The sequence below is a fragment of the Scyliorhinus canicula genome, chromosome 5 (assembly GCF_902713615.1).
Source record: "Scyliorhinus canicula chromosome 5, sScyCan1.1, whole genome shotgun sequence".
In the NCBI taxonomy this organism is placed as follows: Eukaryota; Metazoa; Chordata; class Chondrichthyes; order Carcharhiniformes; family Scyliorhinidae; genus Scyliorhinus; species Scyliorhinus canicula.
The window spans coordinates 183,488,377-183,514,333 of record NC_052150.1 but is presented as its reverse complement, the minus strand read 5'-3'; the positions used below and the strand labels follow the sequence as shown (position 1 = coordinate 183,514,333).

The 25,957-nt window shown below is 47.7% G+C and overlaps 1 protein-coding gene across 20 annotated transcripts in view; it reads left to right on the top strand.

The window, feature by feature from the left end:
* The window catches only part of mpp7a (membrane protein, palmitoylated 7a (MAGUK p55 subfamily member 7)), a 779,450-nt gene extending 753,730 nt beyond the window's left edge, over positions 1-25,720 (top strand). For 19 of the 20 annotated variants that reach the window (XM_038798233.1, XM_038798231.1, XM_038798230.1 and 16 more), the window contains one exon: positions 24,550-25,720. In XM_038798233.1, coding sequence (XP_038654161.1) covers positions 24,550-24,729 — 180 coding nt within the window. In that variant the 3' untranslated portion in view covers positions 24,730-25,720. Of the gene's footprint in view, positions 1-19,466; positions 19,550-24,549 lie in introns of all 20 variants that reach the window. The other variant, XR_005460776.1, reaches the window with a different exon arrangement.
* Positions 25,721-25,957: the final 237 nt, after the last annotated feature.

Genomic DNA, 25,957 nt, shown 5'->3' with positions numbered 1-25,957 from the left:
CCAGAGAGGAAATTGCTGAGGCCTTGACAGAAATCTTTGGATCCTCACTGCCTTCAGGTGATGTCCCAGAGGACTGGAGAATAGAGAATGTTGTTCCTTTGTTTAAGAAGGGTAGTAAGGATAATCCAGGGAACTACAGGCCGGCGAGCCTTACGTCAATGGTAGGGAAATTACTGGAGAGAATTCTTCAAGACAGGATCTACTCCCATTTGGAAGCAAATGGACGTATTAGCGAGAGGCAGCATGGTTTTGTGAAGGGGAGGTCGTGCCTCACTAACTTGATAGAGTTTTTCGAAGAGGTCACAAAGATGATTGATGCAGGTAGGGCAGCGGATGTTGTCTATATGGACTTCAGTAAGGCCTTTGACAAGGTCCCTCATAGTAGCCTGGTACAAAAGGTGAAGTCACACGGGATCAGGGGTGAGCTGGCATGATGGATACAGAACTGGCTAGGTCATAGAAGGCAGAGAATAGCAATGGAAGGGTGCTTTTCTGATTGGAGGGCTGTGACTAGTGGTGTTCCGCAGGGCTCAGTGCTGGGACCTTTGCTGTTCGTAGTATATATATATATATGATTTGGAGGAAAATATAACTGGTCTGATTAGTAAGTTTGCAGACAACACGAAGGTTGGTGGAATTGCAGATAGCGATGAGGACTGTCAGAGGATACAGCAGGATTTTGATCGTTTGGAGACTTAGGCGGAGAGATGGCAGATGGAGTTTAATCCGGACAAATGTAAGGTAATGCATTTTGGAAGGTCTAATGCAGGTAGGGAATATACAGTGAACGGTAGAACCCTCAAGTGTATTGAAAGTCAGAGAGATCTAGGTGTACCGGTGTACAGGTCCACAGGTCACTGAAAGGGCAACACAGGTGGACAAGGTAGTCAAGAAGGCATACGGCATGCTTGCCTTCATTGGCCAGCAGAGGGCAGCAGAGCAGAGCTACTGATCAGCTGTTCTGGGGAAATTTGCATACGTGCAGTGCGGTCAGCCTAAGTTGAAGGTGAACCTGCGAAGAAGACCCAAGGAGTTTGAGTAAAGGCAAGCAACCAGCAGAGGGCAGCAGAGCAGAGCTACTGATCAGCTGTTCTGGGGAAATTTGCATACGTGCAGTGCGGTCAGCCTAAGTTGAAGGTGAACCTGCGAAGAAGACCCAAGGAGTTTGAGTAAAGGCAAGCAACCAGCAGAGGGCAGCAGAGCAGAGCTACTGATCAGCTGTTCTGGGGAAATTTGCATACGTGCAGTGCGGTCAGCCTAAGTTGAAGGTGGTTTGTGGAGGGGCTGTTGGCAAGTGACAGTTAAACCCGAAACACTTTGTGAGTGTTTCCCACCCTACCTCCTCCTCTAACCAACCCCCCCACCCCACGGTGGTTGGGAAGCGGGAGCAGGGGCCTGTCGTGAAGGTGAGTGAGTGCCTTTAAGTTTGCTTACCTTTCAGCGGGATCAGGGTTTGAGGTAATATCAGGTAAGCTCTTCCTTTCTTTTTCTTTTTCTTGTTTTTTTAATCTAGAGCGGATGTCAGGGAAGGCAGTACAATGCTCCTCCTGCAGAATGTTTGAGGTGAGGGACGCCGTCAGTGTCCCTGCTGATTTCATCTGTGGGAAGTGCACCCAACTCCAGCTCCTCAAAAACCGTGTTAGGGACCTGGAGCTTGAGCTGGATGAACTTCGGATCATTCGGGAGGCAGAGGGGGTCATAGATAGGAGCTTCAGGGAAGTAGTTACACCAAAGACTGGAGATAGATGGGTAACTGTAAGAGGGACTGGGAAGAAGCAGTCAGTGCAGGGACCCCCTGCGGTCGTTCCCCTGAGTAACAAGTATACCGTTTTGGATACTTGTGGGGGGGACGACTTACCAGGGGTAAGCCATGGGGTACGGGCCTCTGGCACGGAGTCTGTCCCTGTTGCTCAGAAGGGAAGGGGGGAAAGGAGTAGAACATTAGTAATTGGGGACTCAATAGTCAGGGGCACAGATAGGAGATTTTGTGGGAGCGAGAGAGACTCACGTTTGGTATGTTGCCTCCCAGGTGCAAGGGTACGTGATGTCTCGGATCGTGTTTTCCGGGTCCTTAAGGGGGAGGGGGAGCAGCCCCAAGTCGTAGTCCACATTGGCACTAACGACATAGGTAGGAAAGGGGACAAGGATGTCAGGCAGGCCTTTAGGGAGCTAGGATGGAAGCTCAGAGCGAGAACAAACAGAGTTGTTATCTCTGGGTTGTTGCCCGTGCCACGTGATAGTGAGATGAGGAATAGGGAGAGACAGCAATTAAACACGTGGCTACAGGGATGGTGCAGGCGGGAGGGATTCAGATTTCTGGATAACTGGGGCTCTTTCTGGGGAAGGTGGGACCTCTATAGACAGGATGGTCTACATCTGAACCTGAGGGGCACCAATATCCTGGGGGGGAGATTTGTTAGTACTCTTTGGGGGGGTTTAAACTAATTCAGCAGGGGCATGGGAACCTGGATTGTAGTTTTGGGGTGCGAGAGATTGAGAGTAGAGAGGTCAGGAGCACAGTTTTGACTTCGCAGGAGGGCGGCAGTGTTCAGGTCTGTGGTTTGAAGTGTGTCTATTTCAATGCCAGGAGTATACGAAATAAGGTAGGGGAACTGGCAGCATGGGTAGGTACCTGGGACTTCGATGTTGTGGCCATTTCAGAGACATGGATAGAGCAGGGACAGGAATGGTTGTTGCAGGTTCCGGGGTTTAGGTGCTTTAGTAAGGTCAGAGAAGGGGGCAAAAGAGGGGGAGGTGTGGCGCTGCTAGTCAAGGACAGTATTACGGTGGTAGAAAGGATGCAAGATGGGGACTCTTCTTCCGAGGTAGTATGGGCTGAGGTTAGAAACAGGAAAGGAGAGGTCACCCTGTTGGGAGTTTTCTATAGGCCACCTAATAGTTCTAGAGATGTAGAGGAAAGGATGGCGAAGATGATTCTGGAAAAGAGCGAAAGTAACAGGGTAGTTGTTATGGGAGACTTTAACTTTCCTAATATTGACTGGAAAAGATATAGTTCGAGTACATTGGATGGGTCGTTCTTTGTACAATGTGTGCAGGAGGGTTTTCTGACACAATATGTTGACAGGCCAACAAGAGGTGAGGCCACTTTGGATTTGGTTTTGGGTAATGAACCAGGCCAGGTGTTAGATCTGGAGGTAGGTGAACACTTTGGAGACAGTGACCACAATTCGGTGACCTTTACGTTAGTGATGGAAAGGGATAAGTATACCCCGCAGAGCAAGAGTTATAGCTGGGGGAAGGGCAATTATGATGCCATTAGACATGACTTAGGATGTGTTGGTTGGAGAAGTAGGCTGCAAGGGTTGGGCACACTGGATATGTGGAGCTTGTTCAAGGAACAGCTATTGCATGTTCTTGATAAGTACGTACCAGTCAGGCAGGGAGGAAGGGGTCGAGCGAGGGAACCGTGGTTTACCAAAGAAGTGGAATCTCTTGTTAAGAGGAAGAAGGAGGCCTATGTGAAGATGAGGCGTGAAGTTTCAGTTGGGGCGCTTGATAGTTACAAGGAAGCGAGGAAGGATCTAAAGAGAGAGCTGAGACGAGCAAGGAGGGGACATGAGAAGTCTTTGGCAGGTAGGATCAAGGAAAACCCAAAAGCTTTCTATAGGTATGTCAGGAATAAAAGAATGACTAGGGTAAGAGTAGGGCCAGTCAAGGACAGTGGTGGGAAGTTGTGTGTGGAGGCTGAGGAGATAAGCGAGATACTAAATGAATACTTTTCGTCAGTATTCACTCAAGAAAAAGATAATATTGTGGAGGAGAATGCTGAGACCCAGGCTATTAGAATAGATGGCATTGAGGTGCGTAGGGAAGAAGTGTTGGCAATTCTGGACAAGGTGAAAATAGATAAGTCCCCGGGGCCGGATGGGATTTATCCTAGGATTCTCTGGGAAGCCAGGGAAGAGATTGCTGAGCCTTTGGCTTTGATTTTTAGGTCATCATTAGCTACAGGAATAGTGCCAGAGGACTGGAGGATAGCAAATGTGGTCCCTTTGTTCAAGAAGGGGAGTAGAGATAACCCCGGTAACTATAGGCCGGTGAGCCTAACGTCTGTGGTGGGTAAAGTCTTGGAGAGGATTATAAAAGATACGATTTATAATCATCTAGATAGGAATAATATGATTAGGGATAGTCAGCATGGTTTTGTGAAGGGTAGGTCATGCCTCACAAACCTTATCGAGTTCTTTGAGAAGGTGACTGAACAGGTAGACGAGGGTAGAGCAGTTGATGTGGTGTATATGGATTTCAGTAAAGCGTTTGATAAGGTTCCCCACGGTCGGCTATTGCAGAAAATACGGAGGCTGGGGATTGAGGGTGATTTAGAGATGTGGATCAGAAATTGGCTAGTTGAAAGAAGACAGAGAGTGGTAGTTGATGGGAAATGTTCAGAATGGAGTTCAGTTACGAGTGGCGTACCACAAGGATCTGTTCTGGGGCCGTTGCTGTTTGTCATTTTTATAAATGACCTAGAGGAGGGCGCAGAAGGATGGGTGAGTAAATTTGCAGACGACACTAAAGTCGGTGGAGTTGTAGACAGTGCGGAAGGATGTTGCAGGTTACAGAGGGACATAGATAAGCTGCAGAGCTGGGCTGAGAGGTGGCAAATGGAGTTTAATGTGGAGAAGTGTGAGGTGATTCACTTTGGAAAGAATAACAGGAATGCGGAATATTTGGCTAATGGTAAAATTCTTGGTAGTGTGGATGAGCAGAGGGATCTCGGTGTCCATGTACATAGATCCCTGAAAGTTGCCACCCAGGTTGATAGGGTTGTGAAGAAGGCCTATGGTGTGTTGGCCTTTATTGGTAGAGGGATTGAGTTCCGGAGCCATGAGGTCATGATGCAGCTGTACCAAACTCTGGTACGGCCGCATTTGGAGTATTGCGTACAGTTCTGGTCGCCTCATTATAGGAAGGACGTGGAAGCTTTGGAACGGGTGCAGAGGAGATTTACCAGGATGTTGCCTGGTATGGAGGGAAAATCTTATGAGGAAAGGCTGATGGACTTGAGGTTGTTTTCGTTAGAGAGAAGAAGGTTAAGAGGTGACTTAATAGAGGCATACAAAATGATCAGAGGGTTAGATAGGGTGGACAGCGAGAGCCTTCTCCCGCGGATGGAGGTGGCTAGCACGAGGGGACATAGCCTTAAATTGAGGGGTAATAGATATAGGACAGAGGTCAGAGGTGGGTTTTTTACGCAAAGAGTGGTGAGGCCGTGGAATGCCCTACCTGCAACAGTAGTGAACTCGCCAACATTGAGGGCATTTAAAAATTTATTGGATAAGCATATGGATGATAAGGGCAGAGTGTAGGTTAGATGGCCTTTAGTTTTTTTTTTTCCATGTCGGTGCAACATCGAGGGCCGAAGGGCCTGTACTGCGCTGTATCGTTCTATGTTCTATGTTCTATTGGCCGGGGCAGTGAGTATAAGAATTGGCAAGTCATGTTGCAGCTGTATAGAACCTTAGTTAGGCCACACTGGGAGTATAGTGTTCAATTCTGGTCGCCACACGACCAGAAGGATGTCTAGGCTTTAGTGAGGGGGCAGAAGAGATTTACCAGGATGTTGCCTGGTGTGGAGGGCATTAGCAATGAGGGGCAGTTGAATAAACTCAGTTTGTTCTCACTGGAACGACGGACGTTGAGGGGCGACCTGATAGAGGTCTACAAAATTATGAGGGGCATAGACAGAGTGGATAGTCAGAGGCTTTTTCCCAGGGTAGTGGGGTCAATTACTTGGGGGCATAGGTTTAAGGTGCGAAGGGCAGGGTTTAGAGGAGATGTACGAGGCAAGTTTTTTTACACAGAGGGTAGTGGGTGGCTGGCACTCGCTGCTGGAGGAGGTGGTGGAAGCAGGGACGATAGTGACATTTAAGGGGCATCTTGACAAATGCATGAATGGGATGGGAATAGAGGGAAACGGACCCAGGAAGTGTCGATGATTTTAGTTTATACAGGCACCATGGTCGGCACAGGCGTGGAGGGCCAAAGGGCCTGTTCCTGTGCTGTACTTTTCTTTTTTCTTTGTTCTTTGTTTTGCTTGGGAGACCCCAGGTGCTGTTTCGCCTGCTCCACGTTTGTGTGGACCAGTGCTAAATGAGATCTCCCAGGTGCAGCCATTTGATCCGGGCTTTGGGAGACTCCAGCGCTGACATATTTAAGTTAGGCTAACTTACCAGTGAGGGTGAAATCCAGATTGTGGCATCTCACTAAATCTTGCAAGGCGTCCCGAGCGTCGCAAATCTCACGAAAGGATTTAACGCCCTTGTCGTGGCCCGAGTTGGGTGTGACGAGACCGTGCGATCGCACCCTAAGTATGTGTGGTAATGCTTCTGCTATCTCTTCCCTGGATCATTTTCAAATGTGAAGATGCAATCCATCCAGACCAGGAAATTTATCTGCTTTGAATTTAATTAGTTTATCCAATACATCCTCTTATTTTAAATATACTTATCTCATTAGTCATAACATCATTCATAAAATATTTTACTTTCTTCTTTTATGTTCCTTGACAATTTAATTTCATAGTTCCACTTTGCTTTCCTCGTTGTTTATGTTTATTTCTCTCCTAATCTCTGATCATACACTCTGTTGCATTACATGTACTTAATGTATGCCTCTTTCCTCAGCCTTAATTTTTCCCTAATTCTTTATTCATCCATGAAGTCTAACTAATGTTTAGTTTGTTCTTTCCTCTTGGAAGAATATATTTTTCTGGATCTCTGTTGAACACCATTTTAAATGTGTTGTTCTGCATCAAAGTTTTCCAATATTGTTCCCCATATTAATTTCTTAAAATCAATTCTCCACCCTCAAAATCAGTTTTTCTCCAATCTATGACCTGTTTTTTGTCATTCTTATGTCATTTTCTATCATCATATTAAAGTATTATTTATGGTTGTTATTGTCTTGATGTTCCCCCATTTCTACTTATCTACTCTAGTTTATTCCACATTTCTAGATCCAATAGCCCCCTTCTGATAACCCCATATGTCTTCAACATTTTCTGGCCTTAACCATTTCCAATTCCTCTCCACCTCCATCCAACACCAGAACAGTCACAGAGCTCACTGCTTCTTTCTCAAACAGAAGTCAAACTGTCCCATTCAACATGTTATGACACCCTTCACTAGTGCGTGGTCATTCCAGTCACATGACCCCGGAGTCCCAACACAAGTAAATTAACCAATAATAGAATAACGCCCAGCTAATCTACCACTCCTCCCTTTTACTGTCTCACCCTTTATCCAAACACACACTAGACAGACACACGCAGAGGGTGGGGGGGAGGGAGGGATAAAAATAATAAGAGGATTAACATGAAATGGAAGGTGAGTTCTTTGCTTCAGATGTTAAAGTCATTGCAGCAGCAGGCTGTCCTCCCAAAATGCGGAGTGATTGAAACCACGAGTTGATTGCTAGCGAAGATCTTTGGGCAGTAACATTCAGTCAGAACTCCCAGGCTGTAGGATTCCCTCACTTTAACTTGTATTAACCTGTGCCTTCACTCAGAAGATCCGCCTCTTCGCTGGCTGGTTTAATTCTTACTAGTTTCCAACTCCACCAGAATGACTAATTGCCTTTCTGGGATAAGAACAGAGTTCCCCACATTTTTCGAGAGTTTTTAAACAACTGAGCCTGTCTGAGCTGCTGCTGCACTGGATTATCTTGCTGTTCAATCTGGCTATGCAAAGAGAAAGGTCTTTACTTTGGATCTTCAGACAGTATCCATCAGGTAAGTGAGAGAATCAAAGCTGTGAGCCTCCAGCTCTGGTCAAAACAACACTAAAAACAAGATTAAACCCTACGTGCCCTGCAGAACATTCCTGAACTGTCAGCACCAATCAGTACCTGTCCTCAAGAATAACCCATCTTACAAGACAGCTCATTGACCACCAGCCAAGTCCATGAAGAGGTGTCATCACTGATGTCAGACCAAACAGCACATCTGCTGGAGCATCCTGTTTTAAAATTAAAGGTGCAGTTCATCTTAAAGGCATAAGTCCCGTTAATTGTCCTTTTCACAGTAACTTAATTGCAGTGTTAATGTAAGCCTACATGTGACACTAATACAGATTATTATTATTACAAAAATTGAAAATAAGAAATTAAAAGAAAAAAGGGAGACAGGGAATAACAGGAGGATCCTTACAAGCACTATCCTCCTCTGTCTGGCTGAGCTTAATCTCATTCTGAGTTTATCCTTCAACTCCACTCTCTTCCTCCAATTAAAAAGTGTCGCCAAGGGTGCTCACATGGGTCCCGGCAATGGCAGCTTCTGTGGTGGAATATACAGAACGTTCCTTACTCTATTCAGGCCCCTCCCTCCTCCCATTTTAGGGTACATTGATGACTATCAGTGACAAGTACTGGAAAATTTCATTGCCTTTGGCCGAGATTCTCCATTGGAGTCCACCCCTCCACCGCTGCTAGCGAAGACGGCAAATGTGGCACTCACCCAAATATCTTGTTCACTGCAGCAGATTCCAGTTGCTGTGAACGGACGGAGAATCCCACCCTTTCTATCCAATTTCCTCACTTGCACCTGGTCCATCCCTGACTCTTTCCTCCCTTCCTCGACTTCTCTGTCTATATTTCTGAAGAGGATCTATCGACTGATGTTTGATACAAACCCATGGACTTCCATAGCGACCTCAACAACACAACCTCACACCCTGATTCCTGGAGGAATTTCATGACATTCTCCTTGTTTCTCCATTTCCATCATATATGTTCCAATGATGCAACCTTCCACAACAGCACTTCCAACATTGTTCCTCGAGGGATCCCCACCCAGTGTGGTTAATGAAGCTAACCAACGTATTCCATCCATTTCATGTACCTTTGTTCTCTCCCTTACTCTCCCTCCTCGACCTGTGATAGGATTCCCCTGTCCTCTCCTTCCAACCCACCAGCCTCCGAATTCAACAGATCATCCCCTGCCATTTCCAGCATGTTACTCTTTCAAAGAACTCTAATAAATTGATTGAACACCATTTCTACCAACTCCAGTGTGATGGGAACACATCTTATCCTGCCCTCTCAGCATTTATATGTATAATTCCCTCTGCGACACTCTCGTACGCACACGTCACAGGATTATTACAGCACAGAAGGAGGCCATTTGCCCAGCATGTCTTCTCCGTATCTCCAAACAAGTATCATGCCCCAGGCACCACTACACTTTCTCCCTTCCCTACACCATCTTTCCATGCAAGCGTAGGATTTGCAAAACCTGTCCTTTCACCATGTCCCTTCTTACCATACACATACCTTCCAAATGAAACAGTGTTGTAATTGCCCTTTCAATTTAGTACACTGTATTCATGGCTCTACATTGGGGAGGCCAAACATAGACTGGGTGACTGCTTTGCAGAACAGCTCTGATGCCACATCAAAAGTAATGGCAGAAAATAAAAACTCATGGTGCAAGAGATTGGCTGGCAGAAAACATAGGATGCATGAATGTGTCTTTGACTGATTGGCAAGATGTAATGAGTGGTGTGCTGGGGCCACAACATTTCAGAATTTACATCAGTAACTTCGATGAGAAGGGCAAAGGTATGGTCGGTAAATTTGCAGATGACACAGAAGAAAGTATGTTGTGAAGAAGAATTAAGGAGTTTTCAGGTGATGTGGATAGGTTGAGTGAATAGACAATAATCTTGTAGATGGAGTATAATGTGGGAAAATGTGTAGGAGGAGGGGAGGACTCGCAAAGCATATAATTACACCGGAAGACAGCACAGGACATTATTAAATGATAATATTTGCAGCATTGACAGTATTCAGCCATGCATCACTTGTGATCAAAATTTCTTGATTTTATGTTGCCTACTACTATGGGTAGGTGGTGCCCTGACATCCACAGCAGGAGTGGAGGTGGCCTTTGCAGTTGTATGCCCTGTTGCCTTCCTGTCCTCTGGCGAGCCAAGGCCCAGGAGTGCTGTGGATAAACTTGTCTTTTCACCAATAGACCAGCTGCTCCCTCTGCGGTGTCATGGTAACAGCAATGCAGTGCAGGCCTGCACACATCTCTGCCAGAAACTGGGCATTCTACTGGATGAAGGTCTACATCGTGTCTACAAGGTGCATATATGTGGGCATATATTTATCAGAGAACAGGTGAACGGACTCCTTCACTGGTGTGCTATTCTGTTGAGGGCTTCCTAAAGCTCGACCTGATGTTGCCCCGCCTCTTGTTGACTTTTCACCATGCATTATATGGCTGATTCCAAAGGCTTGCCATCAGACTAGAGCTCAAAGCTGCCTCTTAAGCAGAATGGGGAGTTTGGCTGAAATTGTCCATGCGGTGACCACCAGATCGAGAGAACTTTCTTGACTTAGCACTAAAATCCATCAAGGTATGTGTTGTTAAACTGGTGGAAGGTGCAACTGACCACTGTGATGCCTCTAAAGGTAGCCACCACTGATGTATTATACTGTATATATGGGTTTTACGGTAAGGCCCCTGTACTACAGGTACGGGGGTAGATCCCTGCCTGCTGGCTCCGCCCAGTAGGCGGAGTATAAATGTGTGTGCTCTCCGTACAGCAGCCATTTCGTCAGCTGCTGTAGGAGGCCACAAATCTCTGTGTAATAAAGCCTCGATTACATTCTACTCTCATCTCGTCGTAATTGATAGTGCATCAATTTATTACACAGAGATTTTTCAGAGATGGACCGCCGCATCAAGCCGGATCGCCTGCAGCTGCATCCTCAAGCAGACAACGCCAAAAAAGACTTTGAACATTGGCTAGCCTGTTTTGAAGCATACATCGGGTCTGCGCCAGACCCAATCCCAGAGGCACAGAAGCTCCATATTCTGTACACGTGGCTGAGCTCCAACTTTTTTCCCCTCATCCAGGACGCACCGACCTACGCAGAGGCCATGGTGCTACTGAAGGAGAATTACGCTCAGCAGACCAACAAAATCTACGGCAGGCATCTCCTGTCCACGTGGCACAAACTTCCCGGTGAGTCTATGGAAGATTTGTGGCGCGCCCTGCTCGCCCTAGTGAGAGACTGTGACTGCCAGGCCGTTTCGGCCACTGAACATTCGAACCTGCTGATGAGAGACGCGTTCGTTACGGGCATAGGGTCTGATTACATCCGCCAGCGCCTCTTAGAAGGGGCCACGCTTGACCTTGCAGCGACCAAGAAACTAGCGCTCTCGCTTACGGTCGCCTCACGCAACGTACAGGCTTATGCCCCCGACTGCACGGCCCATCCCCCCTGTGCATCGTGGACCCCGCCGACGGCCACCCCATCATGGGCCCCATCAGCGACCGCCCCCAGCCAACCCCACGCCTGTACCGCGCAGCAGCCAACCAGCCCCGGGAGACCCAAATGCTAGTTCTGCGGACAGACAAAACACCCCCAGCAGCGCTGCCCAACGCAGAGCCGCTCTGCAAGGCCTGTGGCAAGAAGGGACATTTCGCTACAGTGTGCCAGGCCTGCTCAATCGCCGCTATTGTCCCAGCACCTCCCATGTGTGGCCAGTGGGCGCCACCATCTTCCCCTCCTCAGACAACGTGCGGCCCGTGGGCACCGCCATCTTGCCTGCCTCAGAACCAATGGGTGCCGCCATCATACCTGCCCCAGGACACGTGCGGCCTGAGGGCACCGCCATCTTACCTGCCTCAGGACCCCTGCCCGTCGCGCACCTCATCAGGCCGCTCATCGCTTGCAACCGCTGACGACCAGCCGCGTCTCGCCTCGGTCATGATTGACCAGTCTCGACCGCACAACCTCGCGACCGCTTCGACAAAGGTGAAGGTCGACGGGCACGAGATATCCTGCTTTCTGGATTCCGGGAGCACTGAGAGCTTCATCCACCCCGATAAGGTAAGGCTGCTCCCTCGCGGTGCATCCCGCTAACCAGAGAATCTCCCTGGCCTCCGGATTAAGGTCGACCTGCCTTCCCTTTTTGCAAACCTAACCCTAGATTGCAAACCCGTCGTCACCAAGAACAGACAGTACAGCGCCCAGGACAGGACCTTCATCAGGTCTGAAGTCCAGCGACTGCTGCGGGAAGGTATTATCGGGGGCAGCAACAGCCCCTAGAGAGCCCAAGTGGAAGTGGTGAAAACCGGGGAGAAAAACAGGATGGTTATTGACTACAGTCAGACCATCAATCGGTACACGCAGCTCGACGCATACCGCCTTCCACGCATATCTGATATGGTCAATCAAATTGCACAATACCGGGGCTTCTCGACAGTGGATCTGAAATCTGCCTACCACCAGCTCCCCATCCGTAAGGCGGACTGCCCATACACTGCGCTTGATGTAGACGGCCGCCTTTACCATTTCCTTAGGGTTTCCTTCGGCGTCACCAACGGGGTCTCGGTCTTCCAACGGGAGATGGACCGAATGGTTGACCAGTACGGACTGTGGGCCACTTTCCCGTACCTGGACAATGTCATCATCTGCGGCCATGACCAGCAGGACCATGACGCTAACCTTTCCAAATTTCTCGACACCGCCACTCTCCTCAACCTTACTTACAACATGGAGAAGTGTGTGTTCAGCACGAACCGATTAGCCATCCTCGACTATGTGGTTCAGAACGGAGTTCTAGGGTCCGACCCCGATCGCATGCGGCCTCTCATTGAACTCCCCCTCCCCCACTGCCCCAAAGCCCTCAAATGATGCCTGGGGTTCTTTTCGTATTACGCCCAGTGGGTCCACCCACTCATTCAATCTACCGTTTTCCCGCTGATGGCCGAGGCTCACGAGGCCTTCGACCATATTAAGGCCGACATCGCCAAGGTCGCGATGCACACGGCCGATGAGACCCTCCCCTTTCAGGTCGAGAGCGATGCATCAGACGTCACTCTGGCCGCCACCCTCAACCAGGCAGGCAGGCCGTAGCATTCTTTTCCTGCAACCTCCATGCGTCCGAAATTCGGCACTCCTCCGTCGAAAAGGAGGCTCAAGCGATCGTTGAAGCTGTGCGACATTGGAGGCATTACCTGGCCGGCAGGAGATTCACTCTCCTCACTGACCAACGGTCGGTTGCCTTCATGTTCAACACCATACAGCGGGGCAAGATCAAAAATGATAAAATCTTGAGGTGGAGGATCGAGCTCTCCACCTACAATTACGAGATTTTGTATCGCTCCGGTAAGCTCTACTAACCCCCCGATGCCCTATCCCGAGGTACATGTGCCAGCGCACAAGTGGACCGACTCCGGACCCTGCACGACAATCTCTGTCACCCAGGAGTCACCCGTTTTTACCACTTCATTAAGGCCCGCAATCTGCCCTACTCCATCGCGGAAGTCAGGGCTATCACCAGAGACTGCCAGGTCTGCACGGAGTGTAAACCGCACTTCTACCGGCCAGACCGCGCGCACATGGTGAAGGCCTCCGGCCCCTTTAACGCCTCAGCTTGGACTTCAAAGGGCCCCTCCTCACCACCGCCGAAACACGTACTTCCTCAGTGTGGTCGACGAATATTCCCGATTCCCCTTTTCCGTCCCATGCCCCAATATGACGTCTGCACCGTCATCAAAGCCCTCAACACCATCTTCGCTCTGTTCAGTTTCCCCACCTACGTCCACAGCGACCGGGGATCCTCATTTATGAGCGATGAGCTGCGCCAGTTCTTGCTCAATAGGGGCATTGCCTCGAGCAGGACGACCAGCTACAACCCCAGGGGCAATGGGCAGGTGGAGCGGGAGAATGGGATGGTCTTGAGTGCAATCCAGCTGGCCCTACGGTCCAGACATCTCCTGGCCTCCCGCTGGCAGGAGGCCCTCCCAGACACACTTCACTCCATTCGGTCACTCCTGTGCACCGCGACTAACGAAACCCCCCATGAACGTCTCTTTGCCTTCCCCAGGAAGCCCACCTCCGGTGTTTTGTTCCCAACGTGGCTGGCCGCTCCAGGACCCGTTCTCCTCCGTAAACACTGCGTCTCCACAAGGCGGACCCGTTGGTTGAAAGGGTACAGCTACTGCACGCCAACCCGCAATACGCTTACGTAGCGTACCCCGACGGCCGCCAAGACACAGTCTCCCTCAGAGACCTTTTACCAGCTAGTTCCCCACACACTCCCCCTCTGCCCCGGCGCCACTCTCCCTTCCCCCGGCGCACCCCACCGCAGCCCCCTCTCCAGGACATCCTCCCCTTGCTCCCACCCGGGGATGAAGAGGATTTCGACACGCTCCCGGTGTCACCGAAGTCCAAGCCGGCGCCCGAGTCGCCACCAGCACTGCAGCGCTCTCGACGACAGATCAAGGTACCGAACTGTCTAACATGTACATTTTTAAAGCAATCTGTATGTATATAATTTTCCACCACCCCCGCTGGACTCATTTTTAAAGGGGTGTATGTGGTAGTCACTACTGATGTATTACACTGTATATATGGGTTTTATGGTAAGGCCCCTGCATTGCAGGTACGGGGGTAGATCCCTGCCTGCTGGCTCCGCCCAGTAGGCGGACTATAAATGTTTGTGCGCTCGTACAGCAGCCATTTTGTCAGCTGCTGTAGGAGGCCACACATCTCTGTGTAATAAAGCCTCGATTACAATCTACTCATGTCTCATCGTAATTGATAGTGCATCAAAAGGTGTGGAGCTCTCCTCTTCCATTCCTTTCTGGGCTGCCCTGTGCTGGGCTTGAAAGGAAATCCATCCCCGCCTCAGGCCTTGGTCCCTTCTTGGAGGCACCTGAAAGTGAGAAAGGAGAGTGCGAGTGATAACATCAGCTACTTCCAAAATGTATTGGCATCAGCATTAGTTTCACTGCTTGGCTTCCTCCTCCCGTAATACACATAGCACATTCCTGCACGCCTCGATGTGGTCCAGAAGGACAATTAGGGAGGCATCACTGAACTTCAGGCTGGTGGATGACTTTGCAGATATCTCTCTGATTTTGGTCTGAAGTTGAGGATCTTTGCGTGTCTTTTAAATATGGCATCCGGACAAGAGGGCGGAATGCACATCAAAAAGCTTCTCCCCACCACGGAGCCCGCACAAAATCTCCAGATGCATAATTTTTTTTAAAAATGTTTTTATTAAGGCACCAGACACAACCGAAACAAAAAGAGAACAAACAGGAAATCTCATAACAAATAAATAACCAACACCCTTGCACCGTCCTCTCTGCCTCCCCAAAGTCTCCCCCCCCCCCCCCCTCCCCACCACCACCGCTGACTTAACTATCCTGAAAGTAGTTGATAAATGGATTCCATCTCCGGGGAAAGCCCTCCACAGGCCCTCTCAAGGCGAACTTGATTTTTTTTTTCCAGCCAAAGGAATTCTGCAAGGTCCTCACCCACACCCTGGTTTCTGCAGCTCCGAGTTCCTCTATCCCAGCAGGATTCACCTCCGGGCAACCAGAGAGATAAAGGCCAAAACGTCGGCCTCTCTCATCCCCTGGACCGGGCCTTCCGACACTCCAGAAATTGCCAATTCTGGTCTCGGAACCACCTTCACCCTCAGCACGTCAGCGAACCCTGCCAAAATCCCCTCCAGATGCATAATTAATGATGTTGGAGTCGGAAGATATGGCGTGGTTTCCCGCTGCCCTCCATTGCAGGGAGCACTAGCAGTCCACCACCCCTACCATGGGATATAAACCCAGATGGGAGAATTCCACCCAATGTTTCCTTTTCTGGGTGAGTTCAGAATACAGTAGTCCCCCGTTATACCGCGCTCCGCAATACCGCGGTTCACGATATACGGCGGGGGGGCTTATGGACCCCAACTGTCAGCTTCCCTCTCCGGATCGAGTTGGACTTCTTAGTCAGGATCTCAGAGCCCGATGAATGTTAACGTTACAAGGGAAGAGCATTCCCGTTAACTGAAGAATTACACGCACTTTCCTTGCAGAAATCAGTAATGGCGGGTAGCGCTGGACTGTCAGTGTGTGGCAGCACCCAGTCCCAGCGGACTGACTGCCAAAATAAAAGAAGAAAGTAGGGGTAGTACCCAACAGCCCGGTAGAAAGCAGAGAGCAACAGACAGACACAAAAGCTACTAAAACATCTAATAGAGGGATCCTCAAATGAGGATGGAGTGAGGGAATTTCGGATGTGATAATTAGATGGTAAACAGTCAAGGGCAGGTGCGTGAGGCAAGAACATTGAACCTACCCAGTGTCACGAGCGCTCAGAGTGTCTCATGAACAGCAGTAACATTTGCAGTCACCCGGCAACCGCCTTACTAAGACATGTAATCGAGAACGCCAAAGGAGAACAATATGGGGTAATTAAAGTAAAGATTCGTCATAGACCCTGGCCAGATTTTTAAATAAATTTTTAAATAAATTTAAAACCCCCATCGTGGATATCCGCGGCTCGGATGCAACGCGGGTGGCTGTCTTGGACCCCAACACCCGTGTTATAACGGGGGACTACTGTATTTTCAAATTCGTTCTTGCGATTGAAGCGTCGCATTTGTCGCTCATCCCTAATTGCCCTTGAATTGAGTGGCTTGCTGGGCCATCTCAGAGGGGGGCAGTGAGTCAACCGCATTGCAGTGTGGGTCTGGAATCACATGCAGGCCACACCTGGTAAGGACAGCAGATTTCCTTCCCTGAGGGACATTAATGAACCAGGTGGGTTTTTACAACAATCAGCAATGGTTTCATGCTTGTCATTATACGTTCATTCCAGATTTTTATTGAATTCAAATTTCACCATCTGCCATGGTGGGATTCGAACCCGGGACACCGGAGCATGACTCTGGGTTCCTGGATTACTAGTCCAGTGACAATACCACAAAGCCACCACCTCCCTCTCTTAGCGAACACTGTCTGAAATTTGGGGGTCGCCCTTTTAGTTCAAAGATGAGAATTTTGTTTCTCTGAGGGTCATGCGACTTTGGAACTCTCTGCCTCCGAAGCTGGTGGAAACAGGGTCACTGAATATTTTTAAGGCACAGGTAGATAGATTCTTGTTAGACAAGGGAATTAAAGGGTAGGGTTCTCATCCACCCGGAGAGCCTTTAGGGGGGGATTCTCTGAGCCCCTGCCAGGCCCGATGGCCTGAAGCCGGCTCCAAGAGCGACGCGAACTACTCCGACATCGGGCCACCCGGAAGTTGTGGAATCCTCTGCACTTCCGGGGGCTAGGCCGGCGGCGGAGGGACTGGCGCATGTGCAGAACCGCCGGCGTGTTTCCTGCGCATGTGCAGGGGGTTTCTTCTCCGCGCCGGCCATGGTGGAGCCTTACAGAGGCCGGCAGTGCAGAAGGAGGCCATTCGGCCCATCGAGTCTGCACCGGCTCTTGGAAAGAGCACCCTACCCAAAGTCAACACCTCCACCCTATCCCATAACCCAGTAACCCCACGCAACACTAAGGGCAATTTTGGACACTAAGGGCAATTTATCATGGCCAATCCACCTAACCTGCACATCTTTGGACTGTGGGAGGAAACCGGAGCACCCGGAGGAAACCCACGCACACACGGAGAGGATGTGCAGACTCCACACAGACAGTGACCCAAGCCGGAATCGAACCTGGGACCCTGGAGCTGTGAAGCAATTGTGCTAACCACTATGCTACCGTGCTGCCCTATTTAGTATGTTCATATCTTGGATTCTAGTAGCAATCCATACCTCATATGGACACAACCTTTCTTTCTTTAAAACCATTAGTACTCTCTTTGGCTGTTGAATTAGGAAATCATTTGTTATTTAAGCTCTCCTGCCCTCTGCCCTATTTCAGACCTCATCCTCCACCTCCCTCGCCTGCTTCCATTGGCTTATAAGCTCTTGCATTTCTATCTCTCCTCAGTTCTGATGCTGTTTGACCTGCTGAGTTCCTCCAGATTTTTCTATTGTTATTTATATTTCCAGCTTCCCCAGTGTGAGATGGAGCGAGGGAGGGTGTGAGATGGAACGAGGGAGGGTGTGAGATGGAGCGAGGGAGGGTGTGAGATGGAACGAGGGAGGGTGTGAGGTGGAGCGAGGGACGGTGTGAGGTGGAGCGAGGGAGGGTGTGAGATGGAACGAGGGAGGATGTGAGATGGAACGAGGGAGGGTGTGAGGTGGAGCGAGGGAGGGTGTGAGGTGGAGCGAGGGAGGGTGTGAGATGGAGCGAGGGAGGGTGTGAGGTGGAGCGAGGGAGGGTGTGAGATGGAGCGAGGGAGGGTGTGAGATGGAGCGAGGGAGGGTGTGAGATGGAGCGAGGGAGGGTGTGAGGTGGAGCGAGGGAGGGTGTGAGGTGGAGCGAGGGAGGGTGTGAGGTGGAGCGAGGGAGGGTGTGAGGTGGAGCGAGGGAGGGTGTGAGGTGGAGCGAGGGAGGGTGTGAGGTGGAGCGAGGGAGGGTGTGAGGTGGAGCGAGGGAGGGTGTGAGGTGGAGCGAGGGAGGGTGTGAGGTGGAGCGAGGGGGGGGTGTGAGGTGAAGCGAGGGAGGGTGTGAGGTGGAGCGAGGGAGGGTGAGGTGGAACGAGAGATGGTGTGAGGTGGAGCGAGGGAGGGTGTGAGGTGGAACGAGGGAGGGTGTGAGATGGAACAAGGGAGGGTGTGAGGTGGAGCAAGGGAGGGTGTGAGGTGGAGCGAGGGAGGGTGTGAGGTGGAGCGAGGGAGGGTGTGAGGTGGAGCGAGGGAGGGTGTGAGGTGGAGCGAGGGAGGTTGTGAGATGGAACGAGAGATGGTGTGAGGTGGAGCGAGGGAGGGTGTGAGGTGGAGCGAGGGAGGGTGTGAGGTGGAGCGAGGGGGGGTGTGAGGTGAAGCGAGGGAGGGTGTGAGGTGGAGCGAGGGAGGGTGAGGTGGAACGAGAGATGGTGTGAGGTGGAGCGAGGGAGGGTGTGAGGTGGAACGAGGGAGGGTGTGAGATGGAACGAGGGAGGGTGTGAGATGGAACGAGGGAGGGTGTGAGATGGAGCGAGGGAGGGTGTGAGTTGGAGCGAGGGAGGGTGTGAGATGGAGCGAGGGAGGGTGTGAGATGGAGCGAGGGATGGTGTGGGATGGAGCCAGAGAGGGCGTGGGATGGAGCGAGGGAGGGCGAGAGATGGAGCGAGGGAGGGCGAGAGATGGAGCGAGGGAGGGCGTGAGATGGAGCGAGGGAGGGCGTGAGATGGAGCGAGGGAGGGCGTGAGATGGAGCGAGGGAGAGCGTGAGATGGAGCGAGGGAGAGTGTGAGATGGAGCGAGGGAGCGTGTGAGAATGGAGAGTGGGAGTGTGTGAGGTTGGAGAGGGGGAGGGTTTGAGGATGGAGAGGGGGAGGGTGTGAGGATGGAGGGGGGGAGGGTGTGAGGATGGAGAGGGGGAGCGTGTGAGGATGGAGAGAGAGAGGCCAGAATTCTCGGTTCCAGAGTCTAAGTACTCCCACCAGTGGATACTTGGGATTGGTCTCCACTGCCGCTCGGAGTGCCCCCAACATGCTATTTCATGACATGTCAGGACCCACGCCAATCCCTCAGACTGGTCCCGCACTTCTGAGATAGGGGACTCCAGACTTTATTTAATGAGTCTTCCTCTTTGTTCTCAGGTGCTTCATAGAAAGTGAAGGGACAGCCCCCATAGCTGTTTATTCCACTTTTTCACAGCGGAAAGCTGTGCTGCTTTGATGAGGTGAGGAGTTGTCAATCATAGCAAGAGTGTTTATAAATATTGTGGTTAGCATCAAAGCACGTTAATCGAGATGCATTCAAACTTGAAGTGAAAGATAGACCAACAATCCACCAAGTACCTGCGTCTGGAGTAATAAAACTGTCAATCACTGGCTAATGAAATATATTGCTGTGTGATATTGAAAGGAAGATTTACATTTCAAACTCTGTCAAGGGATTTTAAGCCCTTTGAAGTTCACTTGGCTTGAAGGAAGCCTCTGACACTTGCAACAGATTCTGCTTTAAACACTTTTGTCTCGGGCATCAAATGTTAGGAAAGGGTAAGTGAGAATGCAGTGATTTTTCACCTACTGCCTTGACTGCTCTTCAGCTTTCAGGCAGGGGCCTCTGAATAGGGGGGGGGGGGGGGGGGGGGGGGTTCCTGTGGGGATCTAATGGGCGGCATCTCTGATGGTCGAGTCTGATTGTGGGGGGAGGGGGTAATCCATAATTCCTGTGGTGGTGGTGGAGTGGGGAGGATCTTCCACTTGTCAGTGAAGGGGGGGCGCAGGATTTGCCCGCGCCCCCGACAAAATCCCATGAGCTTGCATGGATCCCATAAATATGCATGGAAAATGGAGGGAATCATTTATGGGTGCCGCTTCTAGCGCTAGCAGAGACCAGTCACAGTTTCCACTGGTGGGATCACTCAGTCTCCAGAACGGAGAATCCAGCCCGAAGTTTTGAAGGACTTTGTGACTGTGATTGTTGGCAGATATGCTTAGTGGACTGCTGAGCCAATTCGTACAATCTATATTAGTTATCTTTCATTTAATGCATAATTTGTAGTTTATAATTGAAGCAATTTTCTTGTGTGTTTAATTTGTTTATTCTGGTTGTAGAGTATAGCTGGTTAGCCGAGATTATGTTTGCTTTGTTTAACGCTTGTACATTGCAGCTCAGTTTGTTTTATTTCAACTGTGTAATCTTTATGGCTTCAATCTTTCAGTAAATAGCTGGGATTTCGAATTTCTTTCTTTGGAAAAACGTTACTGGTCTCGACCGAGATCGTGACAAAATTGGGTGAACTGCAGGATTTTGGATTCACAGATGGATATGGGTTCTGGGATTTTCTAAATTTGTTTCGACTAACTGGATTTCCTGCTGAGTTTTATTAACTGTTTGAATCCTGTGTATGGTTTATCTCTGATCCTTGTTCAATTGTTGCCCATTAATTAAGTATCCACGACTGTGGAAATAATTTAGTTATACCTAATATATATATTCTTGGTGTTTTAATCCTAGCACTTCACATAACATTACACAACAAAATGTTTCTATCTCAATTAGTAATAGATGTATTTAAATGTGAAATCTAGTACTATCTAAATATTCCTTTGAAGAGGAAAACAGAACATCCAAAGCAAATCCGACCTTGATGACCAAGAAATTAGAAGTTAAAATAATACAGGAAAATAGATTCATCACACATCAGAAACAATATTTGATTAATAAGCAGAAAGATTATAGATATTGCTGAGGGGAATTGGAAAAGTTAATACTGGAGGCAAAGAGATGTTACAAGAAAAGTTTAGCAGGCAGCATTAAATTGAACTCTTAAGACATTTTATAAACATAGAATGTGGAAACCCATTTGCAAGGGAAAAGATTGGGCCAATTAAGAATCCAAAAGACAACCTTGATGTGATAGAGGACATGGCAAAAGTAATATATGAATACTTTGCATCTTTCTTCACATAGGAAGTGGATGATGTGGAGGTTACACTAAAACAGAAGGAGAGTGCAGTTAAGGGCAGGATAATAATAGCAAAAATGTACAAAAGCTATCATCATTACTGAAAGTTGGTAAGTCACCTGGTCCATATGGATCAACATGCTAGGTTCAAAGAAGCAAAGATGGAAAAAGTAGAGGCATTTATCGCAATCTTTCAATCTGCATTGGATATAGGAGTAGTGCCAGAGCAGTGGGGTTTTGCTAATGTGATGCCACCAAGGGATAAAGAAGGAAACTTCAGATCAGTCAATTTAACATGGTGGTGGGACTTTATTGAAAATCATTTTCAAGAGAAAATAAACTTTCATTCGGAAAGGCATGGGCTAATCGAGGGGAGGCAGGCTGGATTTGTTGAAGGTGAATTGTGTCTGATTAACTAGATGAAATTCTTTGACATAACAAGTGATCAAGGCAATTCAGTAGAAAGCATTTGTGGACATTGGGAAAGTATTTGTCAAAACGCCACATGGGAAGCTTATTAAGAAGATGGACGCCAGTGAAATTAAGTGAAAGTGGTGGCATGGATATGAAATTGGCTAAGTGACAGAAAGCAATGGCTCGATGTTTCTCTGACTGGGAGGTGGTTTTCTGTGATGTTCCTCAAAGATCAATTTTGGGTCCATTATTTTCAATTTTTTACAATGACCAAGACTCAGGCAGAGGGAGAAGTTTGCAGATGATATGAAAATTGGAAAAATAGTAGATAGTTATGGGGATAGTTGTAGACTTCAGAATGACAGCTGCAGGATGATGAAATGGGAAGAAGAATGTCGTATGCAATTCGACGGTGGGGTGGGAGATAAGTGAGAAGTTATACAATTTGGAAGGGCTATTATGGAACCATATATATATCTATGGTTATCTAAATAATATATCTAAATAATATATCTAAAGCATACTATAGTATGCTATAAATAAGACAGTTTTGAAGAATGTAGTTGGGCAGAGCAACCTAATGCACAAAGCCTTAAAGGTCGCATGGTTACTTGATAAAGTGGTGAAACGACTTGAATAAAAGCATATGGATTGCTTGAGTTATATGATTATTATGTTTATATCTTTGATTTGTAAGAGGATTATAGTTTGGGACTGTATCTTTAAATATGGGATAAATAAGAGGGGTTTTATAATCATGGTTGAAGTCTACCTGACTGTAAAAGTTGGGTGGTAACTAGTAAGGATTAAAGGGAAGACTCAAATGGTGTACTGAAAGACTGATATTTACGTATGCAGATAATCGCACTGTTGTTATATCCACAATCAAACAATTTTAAACTTCACTCATAACGGTGTTACTGGCTTCAAGATTATAAATAGTTGTGCTGAAGCTCTTCTTTTGTTTCTAAGATGCAAAGCCAAGATAGCTATTCCCATTTCTATTTGAAGACTGAGCTAAAGTGTTTCCCATGGATATAGAGAAGGGAATAGGCGAAGCCATTTTTAGAATTAAGTTGTAAGCTTTCCTACAAACTCACGATTATCAAAGATAGAGACAGTTTTGGTCTTGTGTAGTTTGCAGCTCACTAAGAATCGAGAGAGCAAAAGCGATACAAGTTAATTAGGCCTGTACCTTAAGCAGAGCAATTGCAAATTTCATTGTTCACCACACGGAATGTGGGCAAGAACTCACACTCAGTTTGGAGACAGGGAAAAAGAGGCTGGAAGATTTACCTAGCTTGGAGCTAGAGGAAGACGTCTACAGGGGCCTCATAGTGGAAAACAATTAGTCTGGAAGCAGACAGGGAGAAAGTTGTAGTGGAATTTGGGCAGATGGTTTTGAGGTTGTGTGTAAGCCCTGAGATCAGAAGGCAGAGGAAAATAATTTTCCAAGAGCTGTGGAACAGGAGAATGAGGAGAATAGAGCTATTAGAAACCAGGGCTGTTTTTGATTTTCTGTTTAAGTTACTGTGCAGGAATTATGTGTGAAGCTCCGGCTTGAGATGAAAAGTCAGAGACCTCAAGGGTGCTGCTAAAAAGTTTGGAGTTTGTCTCAAGTACCCGATAAGTAGCCAAAGACTTTCTGGGGAAGTCATAGGGGAAAAGGGAATGTTCAGTTGAGAGTTTTAGTCAAAAGTATATGTGGATGCCTTTCGTTATGTTTTTCGATGTAAAGTATAAGGAATTATCTAAGAAGGTGTTTATTTAATAGTGTTTGCTTTACATGATTCATATGTAGTAAAAATCATTAATTGTAATTTGTGAAATCTTGTGCCTTTAGTTTCTGAAAATCAATGGGAGTTCACATTTTTTTTGTTGAAAGAGTTGCAGGTTTCTGCAGAGACTTTAACAATATGAAGGCAAAGAATTCACACTAGAACTTTATTCACTGGTTAGATCTCAGTTGGTGTATTGTGGACATTTCTGAAAACCACAGACAGGAGAGCTGCAAAGACTTTTTTTTTAAATACAGAGGAAATTTCCCAGGATCTTACACGGTATGAGGAACTTCAATGAAGAGAAGAGGTTGGAAAGTTAGAACTGTTCCCCTCAGAACTGAGGTTAAGAGGTGGTCTAATAGAGATTTGCAACTTGATAGATTTTGATTTTTTTTTAAAAATCCTCTGGCCAATGGGTCAATAATTAGGGACCATGGAGTGAAAATAATTGAAGATTATGCAACTCCTTCAACAAAAAGAAATGCAAACTCCCATTGAAGGAAAGATCTAGAGGAGAGACGAGGAGAATTTTGTTTTCTCATTGTGTTAGTGGGATCTGGAATTCTCTACCTGAAGAATTGTGGTAACTGAACCCACGGAATCATGCCGTGCTCCATGGCGGACTCCGACCGCAGAGCTGGACCTCCCAAATAGTGCCCTCAATTATCCATGTGCCCGACCTGGACAGCCCGCCCAGAAATACCCCTTTGAGGCGCCCCCTGCCCTCCAATCAGCCTTTCCCCGACTATGGCGGCCACTGACTGAGAGGTCCACACCATCAGGACTTCGGCCGGTCGGCGAAATCGCGTCCAGTGGGGGGGGGGGGGGGGGGGGGGCGTAGAATCCATTTCCTCGCCCAGAATCTGGACCGGGCGCCAGTTCCCCGATTCTCCGGGCCCCAAAAAGCGGCGTATTCTCCGAGAACACCGCGCCATGCATCCCCTACCTGTGGCCATTGCTGGAGGCCCGCACTGCCATTCTCCCCCCACCCCCAAACCGGCCGAAGTCCCGACTACGCATTTCAGTGAATAATCTTTAGTTGAGTATTCAATTTCTGCTATTTCTTTGCAGGAAGAAGATCTTCAAGAAATGATCAAATCCGGAGAGCTTCTTGAAGCCCAGTGGTCACATCTCTTTGACAAAATTCTGGTGAATGGTGACCTTTCAGTTGCCTACAAAGAGTTGAAAACTACCTTGGATAATCTGGAGAAAGATCCTTTCTGGATTCCAGTCAATTGGCTACATTCATAAAAACCACAAAAGGAAATAGTAATAAAAATGTAACTGGACGTTGTTTGGAAGCCTGGTAATATTGATGGTCATTCCTAGAACGGAAGGTGCTTTGAAGTAAAACATTGCCACTTTTTTTTTGCACTTTTAATGTCCAATAGTGAACCATGTTACTTTTGCTAATTGCAAGCTTTCGTCTACCTGAAGTGAGCAGTGCTAAAATAGTTTCACGACTTGGGGAATAAATGTAGACACATTCTGGTTTTACTACTGATTGTCAACGTATGAGGTGACAGGGATTTTATTTTTTAAATACTGAACTATGAGTGTATTTTAGTAAATTGTAGTTGGTATTTGTTTTAAGTGAAAAAATATATGGTGTAGGTTGCTGATGAAGAAAATGTGATGTATCCAAACAGGATGTGTTGGTGGTTCTGTCTTCGCATGCCATCAGAACCAGAGGAATGGAATTCATGTGCATCTTGTATGATAAAAGGAAATCTGGTGAAATATTATATGAAAAATTATGTGGAAAAATGGTATTTTGCCATGTTGATGATGTGGTTCATAAGCGTATTTTAAAAGGTGTTGGTTATTAATGCCTGTACAAAACCTGGTATTAAATCACGCTCAACATTCCATGTAAATTTACCTTACTAATCTGTGCTGATAATGCCACCAGTAGGTGCATTGGAATTATATTTTGCTAGGTGAGATGCACATGGTTTATAAATTAGAGTTTATTATATGTCAAGAATCTCATGAATGAAATAGTTATACTTCATTGCATCTTTTAATTTTAAAGAAAATTTTCCTAGATATCCAGATTAATAAATTAAATAAAACTTAATTTCTCTGTGGTGTTTTTAGTGACATGAGTGGTTATCTTTATGATATGCCAAGCAGCTCAATGAAAATGTTACTCAGTTGTAATGTGCAATTTTAAGTGAATTTGATGTACTGCAATATCTACAAAATTAAAATCTTGACTTGTGTTACCTTTATCAGAAAAGTTAGGTCCATCTGTCTTCTGTGCTTTCAGTCACTTCTGTGCAAGCATCTACCTTAAAAAATGTATATTTATCTATACCCTTGGAATATTCTAAGGCACTGGGCTAAATCGCTGGCTTTTAAAGCAGACCAAGCAGGCCAGCAGCACGGTTCGATTCCCATACCAGCCTCCCCGGACAGGCGCCGGAATGTGACGACTAGGGGCTTTTCACAGTAACTTCATTGAAGTCTACTCATG